The following is a 21,734-nucleotide window of genomic DNA, read 5'->3' on the forward strand; positions in this document are numbered from 1 at the left end:
AGTTTCGACATGGATGTCGACAATGCCAAGCAGAAGATGGCTTTGACGAAACAAAAACGGGGTTGATTGTGGTGTTGTTAGTTCTAAGTTCATATATCCGAGGAGCACAGCTCCTTACATAGTATCCACATCCCAGCCACTAGCAGATCGGACCACGTTAGTCACACGGTCTCAACATGTGTAACAAGGCGTCACCAGCCAAGCCGTCGACTCAGCTCGTCACTCGAGTCTCCCTCTCAACATCCACACCGCGACAAGCGAAGAACCAAATATACGCGCCGTAAGCCCCCATTCTCTCCCTCCATCTGGATCACAGGCTTACCCACATGTGTCAAAAGGTGGGTTTGGCCCGATTGGTTCGCTTGGCCACCTATGGATCAACGCTCTATTGGTATATAAGGAGCACTGCCAACCCCCTTTTAGCATAGAATCAAGGCTCTTTTAACCCTCTCTTATGTGACCCTCCGCTGTGCGTGCCACAACATGGCACCTGGTGGCCATCTCCCTCTGCCGATCATTGTCCAAATTCCTTACCTTCCTTTTCTTATACGTATCCTTGACCACCAAAAGATAAGCATCATCATTCAAAATACCGGCTTGGAATATCACTTGTCAAAGGTAGCGTTATGGGCAGCCAGGAGCTCAGATGGGGTGCTGTCTGGTGCTGCTGCTGAAGTCGTTGCGCCCGACAACAGCAACCTTGAGGCCGCGAGTGGCAGCATGAAGAGCGATGTAGGCACCAGTATCACTTCTTCCAATAATGAGCACATCATACTCCTGAATACCGGAGTGGGAGCTGCCTCAAAGTTTGTTTAATTGTTCGTCGCGCGACCTGACGCGAGGGAAACGTGGCAGCATGAAGGTGCCATCTGCGCCAAAGGTAGGAGGGGGGACGGCGGAAGAAGAGTGGCCTATAAGCCCAGTCTAACCACGTGGTCCGCCTCAGCGACTCTCCACTGTCTCGGAAAACAAGACATCAATGAACGAAGCAACATGACTTGACGTGCCTCTGTGAGTCTCAATGTCCTTAGACACTCGGGCTCCAGCCTGCACGTTGGTTCCAAAATGGCCCATGGTCTGCAACTCGATGCCAGCTCCCGGCCACGACTTCGAGTTTGTCTTCTCCAGGACGACCGTATTCGAAGTTTCGGTACCGTTGTTCTGCGCCCTTACTGTCTCCTTCCCTTCCTCTACATCAATGGTGATTTCCTGGAACACCATGATGCCACCATATGACGGCGTTGCTTGTGGTAGCTCGTCCTGTGCCGGGTACGCCCCTGAATCATCTGTCGAATCAAGCGACCTCGTCCGGTTGACGCTTCCAGGCGGGCAGAGATTGATGGTTGAGTTTGACATTGATCGTGCTGAGTCAGGTGATGGAAGCCGCCTGCCACTGAGTGCGGCGGACACGGATTTTGCTTTTCGTCGCGCCCCTACTAAGGTATCGGATCGTCCGAATGGCCACATTTTGGATGAAAGCCCAATGGTGCTGTCCTGGAATCCTTCGCGACGATCTATCGTCTTAGGAATATGTCCGAATTCCACATGAACGCCTTGCGTGAAATCTTGGTTGAACTGTGGCAACACCTGTCGCATCTTGAAGAAGCTAAGAGGAACAAACTCGCAGTTGGGGCTGGTCAGCACCGAATGGATGGGGACCACCAGCCGCATCGCGATCATGGTTGCTTCCGACCGCCCTCCATCGCCTCGGCAGGGTAGGCGGGAATACACTCAACGATGCTAGTCCAGGCCCCCAGATCGGCTTCGTCCTGTCCCACCGGCTCTCAAGCATGCTTCCAAGTTCCTTAACGTTCCGGCTCTGAAAAACGCATTGTCCAGAGGTAAACCCCATGCGCAACTATCCTGCGGTTTTCCCTTTTGAAACCAGAACAGGGATAATGGGCAGACCGACATATTGGTAAACTGCATAAGGAAATGGACCTGCCAATCCTCGAGCGCATTGAATGGAAGAGCCATGGATGGGAGCAGATTTCGGGTACCCTTTCGTGCGAGGACCTCGAACCCCGAACTGACTCGGGCTCGTATTGCAAAGAAGCCTAGATGAACGCCAGGGAGCAGATGGTTCTGATCGCTTGTGTAGGTTGACATATCCCGTAGTTTTGTCTCGAACTCGTGGCTCTTGATATGCATGCTCGACCTGATGATTTCGCTGACCTGATGCAGCTCGGCAAATCGATAGCCGGCTGACACAAATCGTTCGGCGTCACGTTCCGAATCGGTATGGCTGATCAAGAACATCAGCGATCCACGCCCGTAGTCCTGCTGTCGGACGTTGATTCCCTTCTCTGCCATGTTGAGGCTGTCATGTTTATCGTCACCGGTCTCGATAGCCTCCGGCACAAATCCCCCCCGGTCAGGTTTTTGCTGTTGAGCCCGCGGCCGTCTGACGTTCGCACCTGTTGGCAAAATCTCGTCCCACAACACTCCGATTGACGTGAGGTCATTTCTGAGCCGGTCAGCAAGCGCCGCTGCAGCGAGACAAAAGAGTTCCCGGAAGATCATGTCGTAACTTTCAATCATCTCGCCGTGGTCGCTTACGAGCTGAATGCCACGTCGTCCGTCTTTATGCGTGCGTGAGTGCGGCAGCTGCGATACATGCTGTCTCATGCCTCCGACTAGACTCGAGATCATACCCCAGTTCCTGGATGCTAGAAACATCCAGTGGAAAAGCGGGTGGCCAATATTGAAACCTTCCTTGGTATTCTGCCTCGGTCAGTCTGCAGTCATCGGAGCTTCAGGTAGTGGTCACTCACCTTTTCCAAGAAGGAGTCAGTCACTACTGTGCTAGGAATGAGTCCATCCGGGTCAACGAGGATCCTCCCTGCCTTGTCGAAGATGGCGGCTCCAAGAGTGATCTGCTGGGCGCGGAGGGCAGATCGCCTCATGTTTCTCGCTCTGAGGATGGCTGAGATGGCAATGATGAAACAAGCACTGAGTGACTGTTGCAGGTTAGCGACGCGCGGGGTTTACATACATGCTGACAGGAGTCCATGATCTCACCAAGCAGATGACCACAACTACAGTAGCACTTCTCGACGGCTCATTGCCCTCAGGCTTAATCTTGACAAGTCGATAATGAGTTCCTACAGCAGCACACCAGTGCATCCCAGATACAGCGCCGGCGAGCACTACGGCCGAAATGACTCGCTTCCACCATGAATTAGCCCACATAGCTCTAAAGACGAAGAACATCGCCAGGGCCACATTGCTGGCAACAATGGCGATAATTGCGGAACTGACGACATATGCTGGTCGATAGACGCATGTATAGTTATCAATGGAAGCATTACCAAGATAATGCATTCCGCAGACGGCAGTGCCGCAAAGAACTCCTCCGGTGATCAGCCTCCACCAGGACACGGAGTTGTTAGTACCGACGGCGACGAAGGCAGCTAGAAGCACCAGGATGGGGACAAAGAAGGATACGGCAGTGAATCCGCTCGAGTATGCCACCTGCATATCTGGTTCTCCGTCGGCGAGATCGATGGCTCGGTTACCGATGAAGTGCTGCATGTTGAAGGACCTAGTAAGTGTATGTAAGGAATCCGGTGTAAGGCGAGCAAGTACATACCATGCACCAGATGGACACTCCACCCATCGTAACGGCGGAGCTCATGAGTAGTAAACTGTTTCAGTCAACAATCAAGTCTAATAATAAGAGTCAGGTTTGAGACGGCCGACGGAGAAGCATACTGATTGTAGAGACCCCGGAGGCCGGTTCGTCTGTTGATGAGTTCGAGCGTCGAGCCAGCACCAACCAAGCTAACAACGAAGCTGAGGGCGACGAAGCCGGCATTGTAGCTCTGAGGCACAATATGGCCCTGATACTCGCGAAGCAAGTTTTGAGCGGTCATTGTAGGCAAGGGAACCCGTGGAGGAGCAACTGTCAGTTGCTACCGCCGCGCTGGGTGAAGCGAGGATCTTTGCTTGACGTGAGTGGAATTGGCACGGCACTGCAGGTTCTTAACTGACACCGACATGCTCTACCAGAAACCGGGTCCCAGCGGCAGCTGCGCATTGCTCCTGGTTAGAGTTTACCTCATCGGCCCCACCACACTCCCCTGAGTCCGAGCTGACCTGAGCTGGATGTGTCCATTGGACAGTTGCAGTCGGGGCCTCTACGTTTACCCCAATGTAGTCGAGATGGCCTCTAGTGCTTGTTCTGAGACAGGCAGTAAGCACTAACAGATGCGGACAGGGGGATGTTAGCGATACTCGGCGCTCAATCGGGGGCTCGTCGGAATTGATTACAGGTGCGATCTGTGTTTTTGGTCCGGGGCTTTAGCCAATGGAGGCACGGCGACCGGGGGAGAGGGGGCTGGGCAGGCTTCGTGGATCAAAATGCGGGCGCTGAACCAAGCCATGAATTCGTACAATGGATGGGATGCTTCGACTCGTGTCGGCAAGCTGCTAACATGCTTTGTCATCTCGCTAACTCTGTCGAGTGCCTCCAGTCGGGACATTAGAAAAACTCCGATCAGAGAGCTAGGATTTTGTGCATCTACCGAAGCGGAATTTGACCTACTATTGACTAGAAGGCGACAAAGCAGGCACATGTGTGATGAAAGAAGATCCCCAAGCTTAGAACATGCAGTCTTGCGTGACGTGGACCGCGAACCTGGGATCAGGACTCGTAACTTTGGACGGAGGGCGTTTTCACGCCTTTTCTTTTCTCTGCCTTCCCGGTGTGGAAAAGTGGACAAGGAAGCTGGGAGCTGAGAGCGGGGAGACCAGTACTGACTTAGACTAGGGAAAGACGGGAGAGGCCACTGTCTGAGGAGCGTTGGTCCTCAAGATGTCAGGACTTGACCCACGGCCAAAGCCCCCAGAGTGAGCCTCGGCTTGCGAGACACACAACCAAGCGAGCAAGAGCAAGGACAGAAGAGAGTCCATGAGGAGCATGATATCTCTGCACGATCTCTAACAAGGAAAAAGATGCCAGTATCCCGTCAATCGTCGAAAGGCTCCGACGCGGTCACTCTCAGAGGGATTTAATCCAATTAAAGTCACACCATTAGGCTAGTTATGCCTCTTTTAGCACCGATTTTCGCTCGACCTGCACGTCGTCTAACGATAAGATCATAACTGATAGACATGCTATCGCTGCTTAAAAAACCCTGCAGCATGTAGTTTTATAACATGGGGCAAGTTACTTCGCGGAGCCTTCCGACAATTGATGGGATGAAGTTATTTGTGGAACTCGCTGGAGACAGCCGCCGCAGTTTACCATGCCGTCGGGAGATTGCCCAGAGCCTGGAGGGTGTTCCTCAGATTAGCAACTCTCTAAGGTAAGGTAGACGATCAGCGATCCTGATCCTGGCTTCTGGGGCAATGCAACTCCGCCCTGGGCCGAAGCGGAAACGATGGTGCACCCAAGAGTCTATGATCTGCGCGCCGTGACTTGCTGAAATGCTTGAACCTCCCCCCCCCCCCCCGGGGGGGCTCATGACGATGAAGCTGTAATGATTATTATGGAGATTGGGGCAATGTTGGTACACAAACGAACAAGAAGCCGCATGTTGTGATAATTGCATGGCGTCTGTTCTGGCGTCATGCCAACGCTTCCCGTTGTTAGCGGGAGCGGCTCCCGCTTGCGAGATCGTGATAACGGTACCGTAGCTCACTCAAGTTGAGGTTATCCTTATCTTCAGCTCGTCATTTTTTCACGCCGCTACTTTTTTTTTCTTTCCTCCCCCGTTGCGACTCGCAACCAAGTTGTTTCTCTCCCTTCTCAGCCTCCACAGTATAGGCTTTGCTATGTGTTGTCATCTTAGGTATCCGTCCCTGGAGAGGGGAAACAAGGCGCGAGCCTCGATAAGAACTGCGGGGCGTGCCAAGCGTTGCACGCTAGGTATATAGCTGCCAAACCGTCGATCACAATATCGCCACTAGCGTGTCATGGTTTGGAAATATGCCTGCTGGGAGCATTTCCTAAATGGGAAATCCTTGTGCACTTAACCCTCGCTAGTTTGGTCGCTCTCTCATGACATTGGTCACATGTAAACTTCAACCCTGTCTTTACTAGTAGGGCTTAGTTGTGAAGAGAATGCACCGTACTAATTTAGGCGGGTAGGCAACCTTTAGCTGGTTCCATGTCTTCCCCATGCTTCGCCCCAGCCCGGACCGTTTTAGGGCTCGTGAAAACTTTGACACCTTCAATGAGAAGCTTGCCCCTTTGTTATTTTCTGGGTAAGAGGAGAATAGGGTGGCCGAGAAACAAACCCCGCTTAGGGTTAGGATAGGGTTAGTATTAACTATCTAAGCTACCTTGCCCTAGTGTTTTCTTCTAACTAAAGATATAGCTATACCCGTTGGCGTAAAGATAAGAGTGGAAATTTTTCGCATATTTATCTGACAACAATGTCTAGTAGACCTCATTGAACATTCTTGTCAGACATTACGTGTATTCGATCCATTAACGCAGATTCGTGTATTCATGTTATGTTGTGTTCAAATTCTGCCCCTTGGAGGCTTTACGGTTTACGTGCGCAATCTTAGATGACCCCTGCTTGCGCGTGGCAAACACCTGTTCAACAGATTGAGGCTTGTGGGCACTGAGGAGATGACAACTGAGGAGATAAACGAACGGCGGAATTTCTAACACCCCATCTCAGTCAATATTAATTACATAACTATAATATCTCTAATTCTAAAATACTACTTAGGATTATTTATATAAATTATAACTCCCTCTTAGATATCCGCAAACTATATTTAGGCTTGCCGCACCTCCTGTAATTTTATTTACTTGCTTAGTCCACCCTAGGCTAACTACCATTGCTGCCTATTTCCTTCTCGATCTTCTTCTTTATACAGTTCTGAGATATCATATATTGCCCTGCTTAAATAGAAAGTATTCCACCTAGTTAGAGACTTGTTCTTTTTGCCCTCCGGTGTGGCGTCTAGAGACTGAGTTGCTTAGCCCCGCCACCAATCGAGCCGAAATAAAAATGCCTGATGCACGGGCCTGTTGTTGAGGAAAGAAGACTTGATTCAGGATACATCGTCTTGCAGTGGGCAGCAACACATGCACCAACTTCGCTCCCGATAACTTCCAACTCATCTATTGCATATGATTAAGGACAAAGATGGACGCTGTCCAGTTTCTACAGATCATATTAGACGAAATTTGAGAGAAGGGAGATGGCGCCCTCAATAGGCTCATTTTTCTGGGTTGTTGGTGGTAACGCTAGAGGAGAGACGGCCCTGGCATCAGGATATCCTTTCGTCAAACATACAAATTATCACCAGCATAGATGCAGATGATCTCCACATCGGCTCGATTCGGAGATGCAGTCCTTGTCACATGCTGCTCAGGTTCTCGTCTTGCTATCTTTCCGATAATAGACTGCTCCGCGACGGTGCTGAGAACCCGAGCTACGGCGCGTTGAGGCGAGGGTGAGGTGCTCAAGGGACGAGCGGATGCGAATATTTCCTTGGAGGGGCTTCGCAAAGGAGTCGATATGTCACCGGTGCTAGAAGCAGGAGTGTTGGTCTGTTGTGGCTCCGGTGTAGTGGTCAATCCGCCAACAGGTAGGCACGCAGCTGCAGCAATATGCTCGAGAAGCTTCTGATGAACGCGGGTTTGTCGGTTCTCTGCCTGTTCCAGCTTCATCACCCAGTCATCAATAGAGGCATCCAGACTCGCAAGTACTTCCTCCTGTTTCAGCAACAACTCATGGCTGAACTTGGCGATACTAGAAGAGCGCAGGTACTGGCAAATGCGTGAGTGGAGGTTCCGGCGGCCTATGCGGAGAGCATTGTAGGTATGACGCAAGTATTCAATCCTCTCATCCAAGTGACGGAGTTCCTGTATAATTATTAGTCGGGTTCCGCTGGCAATACTGACTATATGACTGACCTTAGAAAGCGTCTCGACATCCGCTGACTTAAGAATATCAAATCGTCTTACCTGGTCGAACGCTTTCTTTTGAAGTAAAGTAAGTTCAGACTGCTCGAGTTGCTCAAAGGCATCGGCTTGCTTCAGACCAATAGGCAACGGTTCAAAGGCCTTTTGCTCCAAGCTCTTGCCTCTCCTCGACTCTGGTCTCTGGACGAATGGATCGTTGTTGGTACCTAAGCCAGATCCCTCCCTCGGTAGGCCTCTGCCCATAGTCCCCGATGATTCCAAGTCACCCCTTCGGTGGCCTCGGGAGGCATTACCTACTTCCGTCGTGATGGTGGGAGGAGTGTAACTTCCATTCCGTAGGTTAAGATATGCGGCATTAGGCTCCATTAGTGGTGCTAAAACAGGAGTAGCCGGCGTGCCGCAGGACGTGGCATTGATCGATGCTGACTTAGGTGCCGTGAGATCGGGCATAGAAGACTTGGGTATGGAGGCCGTGCGGCTTTGAGGGGATCCATTGATGCGGCCATGTCTAGGGGATTCATTCCTAGTAGTGAAGTAGTTGAGGGATTGCAGGCGCTGGAGTAAGGGTAATGGTACATCAGACTTGGGATTGACCGGGGGGTCAAGGCACTTCGGCGAGACGGTGGCTATGCCTTGAGAGCATGTTTGAGGAGCCTCCTTGCCGAGAGACTGAGACTGGGAACCTTTATCATCGCTGGAGATGTAAAGGAAAGTGTCCGTAAGCTGGTACTCTCCGAACGAATTATTAGGGACACTAGTGGAGCGCGCGTGTGAGGGCGTCGGGCGTCCAGGAATAGCCGCTGGTATTCAGTCAGTTCACAAGATCAAGTCAAATGCTAGTCTTGGATCACATACGGGAATCAATGGCAAGTTCTTGAACTGCTGTCATAGGCCCAAGCTCTGGTACACTGATTTTGCGCTGTCGGACCAAAATATACTGGTTGAGCCTCTTTGTGAGGCCACTGGGAGCTAGCGCGAGCTTGTCTATCCTATCACCCGTTGGCAGCGAAGGTGTAGAAATAGCCTTCTCGACGTCCACGCCTTTAGTCCTGCTGTTAAGGACCGGCAACCTCGTCTCCTTGGGGAAGAACTGGTATTTCCGCGGTGGGTCGGGCTGTCGCACTCCCCAAGTAAATGGCTTCTCTGGATGAAGCTGATTCTGAAGAGACAGGATTGGTAAGCCTGGGCTAAACGAAAGACTTAAAGTGTCGAGGGAGTTGCGTTCATACTAAGTCATTTGAGGACTGAGAGGGTGGCCTTGTTATATGGTCAACATCAATACTGACGATGTATTCAGCGATATGAGCCATTGTGTCAAAATGATCCGATTTAGTCGAGGGGCTAGAAAGGGGGGTAGATCAGTGCTAGAGATCGATGGCGCCGGCTTAATATATTAATGTTGTCGATATTAGGGCGGCGAGCCTAGCACTAGTCAATGGAGATACTGTAGGGTGGAGTATTCCGGCTTTGAAAAAACTGGTAGGACGTGAGTGCAACGTCGATTGTGGAATTGAGGGTATATAACAAACCGAAAGTGTGGACGGCAACCCGAAGACTGGTTTAACGCCATGATCGCGCGCCATCGAGTTCGGTCTCTTCGCTGATAGCTAGGCGTGCAGTCACCAGAAGGCAGGTTGTTTCATTCATCGGCCCCTGTTGATGACCATGACTGAATGATTGGAGCCCTTGACCACAGCCATGGCCAGGGGACGACGCGGGACAAGAACCAAGAGGGCGCAAACTGCCAAGGGTGGGGCTCGTAGCGAAAAGCGGGATAGATTGGCAGGGCCTGTTCCGAGGCAGTGGCGTTCGGGGAATGTGCGTTTTATGGTAAGTCAAATCTGGAAGGAGAGCCAAAGACGGAGATACACCTGGCGCCGAACTAGTCCATTGGGTTACATCGCTCAACATCTTGCCTCTTTCTTGGTCGCGTTATCTCGAATAGAGCCAAGTTCAAGTTTTAAGGGTCTAGAATTGGCCAATTATCGTTACTTTAACTTGCTAGATCAGAGCTCGATTCAGCCTTTGTCAATGCTCAAAGCTCAAAGCTCCGACATGACCGATGATCCAGATCGACCTGGATCCACTAGCACGAATATTTCGGCGGAGCTATATGCCAACTATTCGGGCCTTGCTTCCAGTGGTGCTGTGCCTCGGCTTTACGGGGAAACTCTTGGTTTATGGGTTGCCGTCTTCATAGTGGTCTCGACGAAATCCCCATCTCCCTCATTTAGTCCAAAACGATGCAACGCAATAGCGGTGCAAATTTGTACTCTTTTAACGTTGGAAACATGTAACGTTTTGTGTAAGCGAGCAGCGGATATAAGCGAACGACGGATTTTCCACCACTCCATCTATGTCAACGTTAATTACACCACCACAACATATCTAATTCCAAGCTGCTACTCGGAATTATATATGTAAATAAAATCTCCCTCTTCCTCATTGCCAGCATATTGTTTCTGGACTTGCCGTACCTTCCGCGGTTCCCTTTACTTGCTGCGCCTATTCCAGGATGGCTACCACTCCCGTCTATTTCCTTCTCGATCCTCTTCTTGATACCTTTTTGAGATATTATGTCCTGCCCTAGCTGAATAGCCGTCATCTCACTAAGCTATAGTCTTGTTCTTTTTGCCTTCCGATGCCTACTAAGCGCATTATTAGTCCTTTATAGTGAATAGACCTGGTCGTTGAGAAGGGTTACTCAATGTGCTAAAACTTGTGTGCCTTTCGCAAGCTCGTCTACGGCCTTATATATCGGTATCTGTGAGTTACTCTGGTGTCGAGCAATTCGATATTTGGTTGGTGTTGATTATAAAATGGCTTCCGTGGGGTTATGAGGTATCTGGGAAGTCCAAGGTCCCGCCGCTGTTATTAGGCTTACTCGGGACGTTAGCGTTTGTAACTTGATATCTAGCTTTGATAGGATAACTGCCGGGTCCAGAGGTACTAATCCCAATACCCTAATCCTGACTTGATATTTATTTCTCCTATAATAGCAAAGAAGGCGGCCTTAAAAGTAATTAAGAAGTTAACCTTGGTCATATTGTTAATATGTGACTTGACTAGCTGTTCGATTATTGACTCTATGCTCGCTTCAGAGGGCCGAAGTATCTATTATCTAGAGGTTAAAGAATATGAGATAAATAAGAAGGCATAGAGCTTATGATAATCTTATTCTCTTTACAGAATCGGTCGAAACGAGTGGAGAGGTAGCGTAAGTAACTATTAATCACTAATATGCGATAGATGCCATTCTTAAGATATGCTATATACTTATTAAAATGCTAAATGTGTTTTAGGCCTTTTTTTTTACTTATATACCCTTAATAGGCTTAATCACCTAATCTATTAGGAGGTTGCACTTGAAGTATAAATTCATAAGGTAGCAGGCCCCATTAAGTATAATACACGGCGGGATGCATTAGCTTTAACTTATCTATTAATCCCGTAGATTACTAGGTAAAAATAAGACGATGCAAATTTTTACTGTACTAAGAGTTAATTTTGTCATTGGTTACTAGCGAGCTCTAGCCCCTCATTATGAACAGAGATCATTATTCTCAGCAGTCGGTCGGAAGTGTTCATGGGGAAGGCCTTCCGTCTTTCTAGCACTCTTGCAAACCAAGGCACCGCCGCTTCCTTGAGGTATGGGCAACCCCTCTGGGTATGATCTGGGTTTCAATTCTACTTAGTACTCATTAACTGGCTAAAGCCGAGTCTCTCAAGTGTTTTACTTTACATCATCCAAGACGCCGTCGTATTGGTTTATTTCCAGAATTGTGATTCTTGTGCAAAGCTTGGGCCCTCTGCTAGTACTTTCTTGGTGTTATTAAATACTATAATAAGGTCTTTTATGCGCCCGTCTCCTTGACAGTCTTTGTCCTTTGTTTGTTTCGGTTTCTGTATTAACACCAGAGGTAATAACTCCATGTGGACCAATCTCATAATCGACACTGTAGCCGTCCTCGATTCTGATGTCTGATTTCGTCATGTGCATAACGGCTGTACTGATAAGCCTAAATAATGCGGTAGAATGGCTCAGCCAGTAGATTCGGACCTTCTTCGACTCGAATAGTTGCTCTTTGGGTTGGCCTGAACGCTAGCAAATAATCCAGCCTCGTCGTGCCCCAAGTCGTAAGCGTCGTGGTGTACCTCCTTGCCTGTTCTTCCAGCATCGACGTGGAAGGATCGGGTCATCACGATCTCTCCACGTCTACTAACGTCTTCGTGGGTTGAGTGACTTTGGTTTCCATAGTAGGGTTATCTCTTACGTCGAACTAGCAGAGCGCTTATAGATGGAAGACAGGCGCATATTAAAGCCGATCCCGGCCTCCGCATTGCTATGACCATTAGTCCCACTGTTAAGTAAATCGGGGGATGTTCTTACCCAGATAATATCGCCTTTGTGAAGACGATGGTCTAGTTTACAGACTTGCCCTCGTGCAGGATCATTGCCAATCGGTAGATACTGAAAGCTGTCGCAACGCCTCCAGCACAAAGAATTCCAATGACTCGGAGTCTTTTCCGTCTAGATAGCTGTAGTGACCACGTGAGCGGGGTCGGGAGTAGCAAAATGACCAAGTCACTGATGGCACTGATGATAGTATCGGCGAAAATGATGGCGCTTTGGTTTAAGCATTTGTCTGTCTCTCCTTTCCAGTACGCGCTGATCGGCCAGCATATAAAGATCTTGATGAAAAGGCCCGACACATAGTATGCCACAAGCATGCCGATAAAAATGTAGATGCCTATCATGGTTTCCTTATGGACATCTCCGAAGACTCGTATGAGATGAAGAGGAGAGCAAGTTTGACGATCAGGGCCATGGGAGCGTAGAAGATAGTGGCAGCATATCCGGACTGTAACACCATAATATTAGAGATTAGTTATGTTATTATATGTATTTAACTTACTCGAAAGAAATCGGCGCATATTCCTTTCGTACTTCCAATTGATTGAGCCCGCCGCCGTAAGTCCCAGCTGTTAAGGCGTTAGCAAGAACAGCAACGGCTTGAGAACAGATGGACATACCAACGCAGGCTGTGATACAATACCCGATCATCAACGCCTAGAACGAGATTACCTTCACAGATACAAGACATAGGAAGCTGCAGCGCCATACGTAGGAAGTATAAGTGGCCACTCTTCAGGGTCAGCGTTCAATATGAGATGGCCTTCCTCAACAATACTCACAGTCATCTCTCGTTGTCCCTCCTCCCATAACCCTTGTCTTGACATAAAAACGAGTCACAACGAAAGCGGACACAGACGCAATGGTAAGAGCTTGTCTGGCATAATTGCACGACCTTAGCACATCTTATGGATGCTTTAGGTTCAGCTCCACGCCCGAGGATGGAGGCGCTGCACCGGGAAAGCTCATGGTCGAGAAGGCTAGATCCTAATAGACCACCTATATGTCATACGAAGAGAGCAACAAGAGGTTTCAGGAAAGAAGCCACGAGGTGGTGAGGATGGGAACGACGGCCTCTAAAGGCGGGAGAGGCGCCCAGTTCTCTCATCAAACCTTTTCAGCAATTAGAGGTCCTACATGACATGTCTTGGGGCAAGTGGTTCATTATGTCTTAGCCTCGGGCTTTCCTGGCAGTTCCTCAGACAATTCGGCATAACTGTGGGTTCGATATGCCGATCATGAAGCAAGATCATCAGGAGATGCATCGTCGACGTTACATTGAACCTTTGGCTAGTGTTGGAAGAAATTTTCAAGCGCAACTTTAGTTCCCAATAAAAGGAGGGGATCGGCACAGATATTTTAGTCGGTGGAGAATGCTAAAAACGAAACATGTTCGGCAAGTTGGTTTCATGTGGCGTCCCAAAATAAATGAATTACTTAAAGCTCTTGTAATGACCTTCTTGAATGGTGCTGGTGCCTGCGGATACATGGTCCGATGTCTTGCATGCGATATTGAAGTGTTTGTGCAAGAGGCTTGGATTGTCAGTTCAATTATAGAGTCGTACTCGGCTGACCCGCAAAGTATTTACCTAGAGCTTCCCAACCTTATGGAAATCATCGACAGAAATTAGTAAAGGTCAAGAATTCATTTCCTATAATATCTCTTATCATCCTGGGCTTGTGCGAAAATTGAAGCTCTCTAAATACCACACCAGAAAATCTTGATCAACAATTATAAATATGGGTGACGTGCCGTGATAGCGGGGCAGATTCCCACTTATTTCAAAATCTAGACATTGCCAATGGAAAGATACGACTTAAGCACCGGAACCTCCTTGCGTAACTTACTAGAAACTGGGGAACTCTGTTGAACTCAAATTCCATACCGGAGAACCTTAATCGTATCGGTTTGATGATGGAATACTACACGCAACGTATAATAGAGAGTGGCCCTATCATTTCTGACGGCCTTCCCTTCTCACTAGAGTTATGCTTAACCTGAGAAACCTCACTGACATAAGTGAAAAGACTAACGTGTATGATAAGCGAGTTGAACAGATAAGCGAATTGAACAAAAACCGATCAATTGGTTCTTATCGTCTTCTGATCCTCGATGGTCACGAAAATCACCACTCGGCCGACTTTGAGATCTACTGTGAAGAGAATGATATTATTACGCTTTGTATGCCGCCTTTTTGTCGCGCATGCTTATCATGCACGTTATATAATTTTTTTTTAATGATTCCGTAAAAATTTATATAAGCTATTTAAAAGCTAGCTAATAGCATATAAAGGTTTGAGTTATTTTAGGCTTAATTTCAATTTTTGAGAACTTATTAACGTAATTATCTTGCAAGGTGTAAATACTAGCAAAGTCAAAAGTGTCCCACTCGCTTATCATATGTTAGCTGGTTTAAAATGTAACTTGTTAATTCCCCTAAGCCTGTGCGCTCTGCGCTGTACCCACAAAAGCGTGGACTGATGTCCGTGCTCGACAGGCGCACTGGTCAATCTTTGCCTTCAGGCGATGGCGTTTTTGTTTCGTTTCGTTTCCCATCGTCCATCGTCATCTCTCACAACCCCAGTTTCGACACGATCCTCGGACCCGGGTCGGCTTTCTCCACATCTGATCAACCGTGGACGAACAGCCTGTGGTGTCGACAGGAGAATGCGATAATGGCGCAGTAGCAGCAGTAACAGCACAGCATATCACAGCATGTCCTGCGCAGGACCAGGGTCCCAGATCCGCCTCAGTATTCGGATGTACAGAGAATGTCCAAGATTGCCTGGTTTTGGACTCGGCAATCTTACCATGGCATCGCAGTGCAACGGCACGCGGGCAGGCGATGTTGTCCTTAACTTAGTACTACGTAACTAACTACAGGCGACGCCATGACCCAGCGGCCTTGCTCCTGATTACGATCTTGCAGACATTCCAAACGTGTTCGTTCATAGCTGCTATTGTCCAAAGCATACCGATGTAACTGAGGAGCGTACAGCCACTTGCAAGTATGCACTGTCAAAAGGCCCGACGTGGGAAGCAGAAGCACCCCCAACGATCAGCCGGTGCAATGGGATGCAATAAGTTTGAACACCTGTTTATGTACTGGCACACTCAGTCTAACCCTGTTTATCTTAGCAAACTCCTAATCCTAGTAAGAAGCTTCCAATAGCCAATCAGTATAGCTGAAATTGGCGCACGAGAGATAATATACGCACAGACTCAACTTAAGTAGCTAGCAGCTTGAAAGGATACACGCCCCGTATTCAGACTTATTGCATCCCACTGTACCTCTAATCCTTGCTGACTACGTATCCGTCGTTCATTCCGACGATCCCAACCAGATGGCTCAGGCCAGCAGCCACCCATTAACGACGATCGTCCTACCTCAGACCCTGGTCCCAGCCAGAACCTCCTGCTAGCTGTCCCTGCACAGGCTGAGGGGGCCCACGGTGCTGACGCTGACAGCGATGGTAACGGTGAAGGTGATGAGCAAGCCTGCAACCAACCCTGTGTCATTGGCGTTGAAACGGATTTAGTCTAATCAGTAATTAAAGAAACATCGTCAATCATTGCTTCGCTGTAGCACCCACTAATGATTTGTCGTTGGTTCTTAGTATTGCCCTCTGAGGATAACGGACAATAGCTGATGAGCCCGACACCCTGCAAACAGCGGTTTGACACACCCCCGTCGGTTCCAGATATGCCAGATTCACCCCCGCCAACAAAATTTCTCGATCTGCCACCAGGATTGCCGCTGTCGAGATAGTTGGGGTTGCCAGAGGGCGGTCACTCCATCACACCCGCCCAGGTGTCACGACTTTGCTTTTCCCCATACATTACGCTTCATGCCATCCTCGCCCCATCCAGCTTTTCCACGGATATTTGATCACCTCTCCCCCTTCCTTCTGAGCCAAGATCTCTTTTCCAGAGGCTCAATACCCTTCACCATCTGCATCTTCATCTATAACATCAATGAGCAACCACCCCGTTCCTGCATTCAAAGCTCGAATAATATCTACAACACTACCATCTAACTGCCCATTACTTTAACAGCCCATCGTCACACTTGCCAACCGGCCACTATCAGTAACCATGACTGCTCACCGGAGAGGCCCTTGGTCCAACGCCGAAGATGCGTATCTGATGAACCTAGTTCAAACCCATGGCCCTCTCAACTGGGTACGAATCGCCCAGACTCTGAGCTCAAGAACACCGAAGCAGTGCCGCGAGCGTTATCATCAAAACTTGAAGCCAACTCTCAACCACGATCCTATTACACCTGAGGAGGGACTCCAGATTGAGCGACTAGTGCATGAAATGGGAAAGCGTTGGGCCGAGATTGCGCGACGTCTTCATGGCCGAAGTGATAATACTGTCAAGAACTGGTGGAATGGTAGCCAGAACCGCCGCAGGAGGATGGACCGTCGATGTGCCGTGCAGACCCACGATGACTTCTACCCCCACAACCCACCTGGACTCTCCATCTCGACATCGGCCTTGCCTCTCACGAGTCCAAGCCTTCGTCACCCCGTGTTCTGGGTTGAGTCTCCGCTTCCTTCACCATGCTCCTCCGAATCTGCTGAGTCTGACATCAGTTCTAATTACATCACGTCACCCGCTCGCCAGCCCATCTCGCTCCATATGCCAGTCGAACTACCACCCTTTCACAACGCACACAGCCTGAGCACACTAGCTTCGCCATCTTCCAGAGAGCACCATGAGTGTCAACCTAGGCTACCTTCGTTTGCTCCTCAAGGGCAGTTGCCTACTGCGCCTAATTCACCGGTGCACCAGGAGTCTCAGCCTCGAAAGAAACAAGATTCTCGGATGAACCTGTCCTCTCTTCTGGGATGAAGGCATTCGGAGTGTGGAATATTTGAATAACATGATTCCAATGGTTGCAAACCTACAATACCGACTACCAGAGGCATACCCGCCGTGCCAGGGTCGCTTCGCGATGGATGTAGAGGGTGCGGAGCGGCGTACAGAGCACTAATAGTAAGCTAATGTGCCGTATATGCACATATAGCCAGTCTATTGTGTAATTGGTAACAGTTTGACTTGGTTGAATATTGTTACCGTGGCGCGAGGTTCATAGAAGACCTGTAGCAGTCCCTGAGACATTGGGAAGGGGTCAAGGAAGATACCAGGCGTTTAGGCGAGAGGAGCTGAGGAATTTTGGACGGCTGGGACACGCATTAACGGCGGATGAAAAGCATAATTGAGACTTGAACAAATACTACAGCGACAAGAGGTCAAAGAATCAGTTGAGCGATTTTAATTTAAGACCTCCTTGGGATGAGCCTAACATCTAAACATCAAGCTTCCTGCAATTGGTGAAGGCATACATATTACGACTATTTGAGATCCTGACTTAACCGTTGGAGATCGATTGCGGCTTTAGAGTCAGCGACAAGATGTGCCTTGGCATTTCAAGTCGAATTTAGTACCCGTTCGGGCCAACCGTATAGGTAAGAATTTTTGATTAATGGTTGCTTGTCATAACTTGCCTCTCGGAGAATCCGATCAATCGCCCAAGTAACCAGATGAGAGAAGTGAAACTGGAATGTAGCAGCCAATAAGTAGTACCGGTAAGCATGGAATCCCCTGGCGGAACTAAGCGCTGCTGGGGGAAAAGGTGAGGGCTACCGAGAGACTAAGGATAAGGCCCAGACGTCTGGGATTATACCCGGCCTAAGAAAGCCGAAAGTTTAGGCCACACAGCGAGTGTCAAACAACACTCTGCCTCAAAAGGGGGAGAGGAGGAGCAGGAGATGGCGGCAATCGAATAAGGAAAAATTGTGCATATTCGTAGGCTTGTTTGCGCGTTGACCTGTAAGCAGCAGAGAACCCACAAGTTGGGATCTCTTGGCCAGATCGATGAGGTGGTTGGGATATGGGAAGAAGACAGTAAGGCTAAGTAGGGCATCCGTAAATATGGCCGGCGGCTTTTGAAAGCCAATTGGCAGTGAATTAACGGCCACGGATGGAGAGACACAGACGGAGAGACACAAACCGAGACACACAGCGCACACAGGATCAGCGTCGATTTATGGAGGGACAAAGACCGCATTGTCATCAGCTAGATCCAGATGCAAAATCTCGATTTCGCACCTCCTGGTCCAACGTTAAAGATGGCTAGATCCTAAAACCAATCCGTCGGTGCATCTCCAAACCGAGCCTAGCGCAGCACCATAGCGCAAGCGCCCAATGCTGAATGGCCCAGACATTCCACAGTAGAGCTCGAGCGGCCCTCAAGCGTCTGGGCGCAAGGCTTTTCATGCATCTGTTTGCTGGTTAGGTTGTTTGTTCAACCCTACTGTATTTATCTTTGGTCTCCTGTACTCTGTAGTTCTTTATTTCCAGAGGCAGCGCCCCTTAGCGGCATCAAATACGATCATTAGGCTGGCGCCCGGAGCGGCTCGGGCTTGATAGGGACCCCTTCCTTCGGGAATGGCGCTTTGATTTGTTGCTTACTCCTCCTCCTCCTTCAGCTCTTGGTATTGGACGATGTCTTGTCTCTTGCGATGGACCCTCCAACGTAGGCCTTTAGATTACTAGCCTGCCATCTTTTGCATCCCATATTGAGCTGGGTTGGTCAGCCCAGGTCGCTGGTCGCCGGCTAACGATTGAGCAAGTAAATTATTTGAATTAAATCGCTAATTAAATGATAACGGATTAATGATTGATGGAATCATTGGAACTACCAGCTCGACAGCGCCCCGAGCAAGGGGGCCCTACTACTTTAGGCGCTAGTGCTAGTCCGGGGTTGGCAGACGAAAAGGCCCAACCGGGGAAGTGTGAGAAAGACAAGGTAACATCGTGGGCTAGGGCTATGATCACATTCCGTCGACATGACGCTTTTCGATGCCCAAGGGCGTGCGGATATGGAGACAGATGGGGGATCATTGACCGCATTGGGTGGAGATATCGGAGAGCGGTCAACAGCCCCGGTGCTCTGTATCCAACGATCTCTCCCTTTGGGGGCAGAGTTGGCAGATCCAACATTGTTCCAACCGCAAAGGCTTCAATCGATCCATGGTACGGTAGTTGTTGCTTTTTGGACCCTGGTCTTTGTTTATCGCGCTCGTCCGTCTTCTCCTCTGTTATTCCGCACCTTATTACTGCACTTCCTTTTCCTACCCTTTCCCTTCCAAGCTCGTTTAATTTAATCAGATCAGCCCGGCGATGGTTGTCTCGAATCGAACAAGGTTGTTTTGCTTCTTCATGGAACGTGCAAAACACCCTGTCTGATCCAGGGTCAAGGGTCTTTAGCTGCAATGCAGCACAGAAACCATCAACAGTCACCGATACGGGACGCAGATGCGCATCGCGCTTGTTTAGAGATAGCGAGTTGGTTCTGGCAAATGAGGTTTCATAAGACAATTTCTTTTACTCTGGGGCAGGTGACATTTGGTAGTTGATCTCCTTTTTTCGGCACTCGACGATTAGGGACGCTCACTGGCACGGGGGTCAACGGGCCTTGATCTTGCTTTGACCTACTTCACCCGTTGCCGCCGTTTTGGACCGATCCCATGGACGAGCCAGGGTCACTTGGATATCGAATCTTCTGGGAGCTACGAGCCAATCGCAATGCCTGGTTTGGTCCGGCGACAACACAATCCATGTATGTATGTAGGTATATTTTTCATCTGGGTGCCCCCCTTAGCCCCGAAAAGTCCCCCTAGCGGGGCAAAGGACGTGCTGAGGAACGGAGGTTTATCTATGTGCTAATTACAAAATACTAACGTGCATGATAAGCGAGTGCTCCAGACAAGCGAGTGCTCCAGACAAGCGAGTGCTCCAAAAATCCCTCAACCTACACTATCACTATTCAATTAGATATTTCTCAATAACCTAATATGCCAGAGTCTTCAAATGAAGCTAAGATTATTCTTGCCCTTCAGGCCCTCCAGAATAACCCAAAATTAAGTCTTCGAAAGGCCGCAGCTATATATCATGTTGACCGCTTTGCCTTACGTCGCCGCCAGCGAGGCATTCTTTCAACGCGTGATACTCCCACAAGGTCACAGAAACTATCTGATCAGGAAGAGCAGATAATAATCTAATTCATTTAGACCTAGATTCGCAAGGATTTCCCTCAAGCCTATTATATGTAGAAGATATCGCGAATTCTCTACTTGCCAACCGCAACGCGCCACGCGTCGGCAAGCGCTGGGCTCAATACTTCGTCAAGCGACAACCAGAGCTAGAGACACGTCTATCTCGGAGGTATGACTATCAGAGAGCTAAATGCGAAGACCCGACTATTATTCGTGGCTGGTTTCGGCTTGTAGAGAATACAATTGCAAAATACGGCATCCGATCAGATGATATCTGGAACTTTGATGAGACCGGCTTTATGATGGGCGTGATTGAGCCCGGAATCGTCGTCACAAGCTCCCATAGGCAAGGAAGACCAAAGCAAGTACAGCCTGGAAACCGCGAATGGATTACTGTGATCGAGGGGATCAGTGCAGAAGGTCAATCGATCCCGCCGTTCATCATTGGTGCAGGCAAGGATCACCTTGCCAATTGGTACCAAGAATGCGACCTCCCCGGCGATTGGGTTATTGCATTGAGCGAAAATGGATGGACTAATAATAAGCTGGGTCTTGAGTGGCTAAAGCACTTTAATCGGGCTACAGCTAAGCGATCAGTTGGTTCCTATCGCCTCTTGATCCTTGATGGTCACGAAAGTCACCACTCCATCGAATTCGAGGAATATTGCAAGGAGAACAAGATTATCACACTCTGTATGCCTGCTCATGCCTCTCATCTACTTCAGCCTCTTGACGTAGGGTGCTTTGGGCCGCTGAAAAAGGCATATGGCCGACAAATAGAGCATCTGATCAGATGCTCTATAACCCACATCTCCAAGACCGAGTTCTTTCCTGCCTTTTATGCCGCCCACCAAGCTGCTATTACAGAAAGCAATATCAAGGGAGGTTTTAGAGGAGCTGGGCTTGCTCCCTTTGACCCAGAAAATGTCATCTCGAAGCTTGATGTGCAGCTTCGGACTCCGACGCCTCCTGTAGAGGTCACAATACCATCGACCCTTTGGACTGCAAGGACCCCAAAGACACCACTAGAGGCCCAATCGCATTCCAAGTATCTACAAGGAAGGATTAGAAATCACAAGAGCAGCTCCCCTGAGTCAATAATTAAAGCCGTAAAGCATTTTGAGAAGGCAACAACTATTCTTATGGATAAGATGGTCTTACTACATGATAGGGTTCGACAACTTGAACAACAGAATAAGACAGTAGGGCGACGCCGGAGGGGAAAAAGGGCTAGGGTACAGAAAGAAGGGGCTTTAACTATAGGGGAAGCATCACAAGCAATTGATCAGACGGATGTTGATACGCAGGTTATAGCTGAATCGTCAAGAAGTGGTTGTCGCGAGAGGTCACAAGGACCAAAGG

The 21,734-nt window shown here is 49.1% G+C and overlaps 6 protein-coding genes across 7 annotated transcripts; 3 read left to right on the top strand and 3 right to left on the bottom strand.

Moving 5' to 3' along the window:
• Nucleotides 1-483: 483 nt before the first annotated feature.
• On the top strand, nucleotides 484-816 carry FOXG_21964 (uncharacterized protein; the record flags this gene model as incomplete). Its single annotated transcript, XM_018402344.1, has 1 exon — nucleotides 484-816. One exon carries the CDS (start codon nucleotides 484-486, stop codon nucleotides 814-816), a length of 333 nt encoding a protein of 110 aa, XP_018255584.1.
• Nucleotides 817-942: 126 nt separating this feature from the next.
• Nucleotides 943-3,875, bottom strand: FOXG_15046 (uncharacterized protein; the record flags this gene model as incomplete). Its single annotated transcript, XM_018395122.1, has 6 exons — nucleotides 943-1,514; nucleotides 2,001-2,562; nucleotides 2,775-2,960; nucleotides 3,109-3,528; nucleotides 3,593-3,647; nucleotides 3,715-3,875. 6 exons carry the CDS (start codon nucleotides 3,873-3,875, stop codon nucleotides 943-945), a joined length of 1,956 nt encoding a protein of 651 aa, XP_018255585.1.
• A 3,374-nt stretch (nucleotides 3,876-7,249) lies between these two features.
• FOXG_15047 (uncharacterized protein) lies at nucleotides 7,250-9,201 on the bottom strand (the record flags this gene model as incomplete). Its single annotated transcript, XM_018395123.1, has 4 exons — nucleotides 7,250-7,831; nucleotides 7,883-8,691; nucleotides 8,747-9,050; nucleotides 9,121-9,201. 4 exons carry the CDS (start codon nucleotides 9,199-9,201, stop codon nucleotides 7,250-7,252), a joined length of 1,776 nt encoding a protein of 591 aa, XP_018255586.1.
• A 388-nt stretch (nucleotides 9,202-9,589) lies between these two features.
• FOXG_15048 (uncharacterized protein) lies at nucleotides 9,590-11,230 on the top strand (the record flags this gene model as incomplete). The annotated part of the gene is made up of 5 exons (XM_018395124.1): nucleotides 9,590-9,721; nucleotides 9,902-10,150; nucleotides 10,629-10,657; nucleotides 11,081-11,108; nucleotides 11,225-11,230. The coding sequence occupies 5 exons, from the start codon at nucleotides 9,590-9,592 to the stop codon at nucleotides 11,228-11,230; spliced, it is 444 nt and encodes a 147-aa protein (XP_018255587.1).
• Nucleotides 11,231-12,645: 1,415 nt separating this feature from the next.
• On the bottom strand, nucleotides 12,646-12,956 carry FOXG_15049 (uncharacterized protein; the record flags this gene model as incomplete). Its single annotated transcript, XM_018395125.1, has 3 exons — nucleotides 12,646-12,753; nucleotides 12,840-12,874; nucleotides 12,926-12,956. 3 exons carry the CDS (start codon nucleotides 12,954-12,956, stop codon nucleotides 12,646-12,648), a joined length of 174 nt encoding a protein of 57 aa, XP_018255588.1.
• A 1,872-nt stretch (nucleotides 12,957-14,828) lies between these two features.
• FOXG_15050 (uncharacterized protein) lies at nucleotides 14,829-17,614 on the top strand (the record flags this gene model as incomplete). 2 transcript variants are annotated; one of them, XM_018395126.1, is made up of 3 exons in its annotated part: nucleotides 14,829-15,390; nucleotides 15,445-15,853; nucleotides 15,924-17,614. In XM_018395126.1, the coding sequence occupies exon 3, from the start codon at nucleotides 16,402-16,404 to the stop codon at nucleotides 17,161-17,163; it is 762 nt and encodes a 253-aa protein (XP_018255589.1). In that variant the 5' UTR covers nucleotides 14,829-15,390; nucleotides 15,445-15,853; nucleotides 15,924-16,401. The 2 variants fall into 2 exon arrangements, with proteins under 2 accessions (XP_018255589.1, XP_018255590.1); XM_018395127.1 differs by having other exon boundaries at nucleotides 15,445-17,163.
• Nucleotides 17,615-21,734: the final 4,120 nt, after the last annotated feature.

The sequence above is a fragment of the Fusarium oxysporum genome, chromosome 1, assembly GCF_000149955.1.
Source record: "Fusarium oxysporum f. sp. lycopersici 4287 chromosome 1, whole genome shotgun sequence".
In the NCBI taxonomy this organism is placed as follows: Eukaryota; Fungi; Ascomycota; class Sordariomycetes; order Hypocreales; family Nectriaceae; genus Fusarium; species Fusarium oxysporum.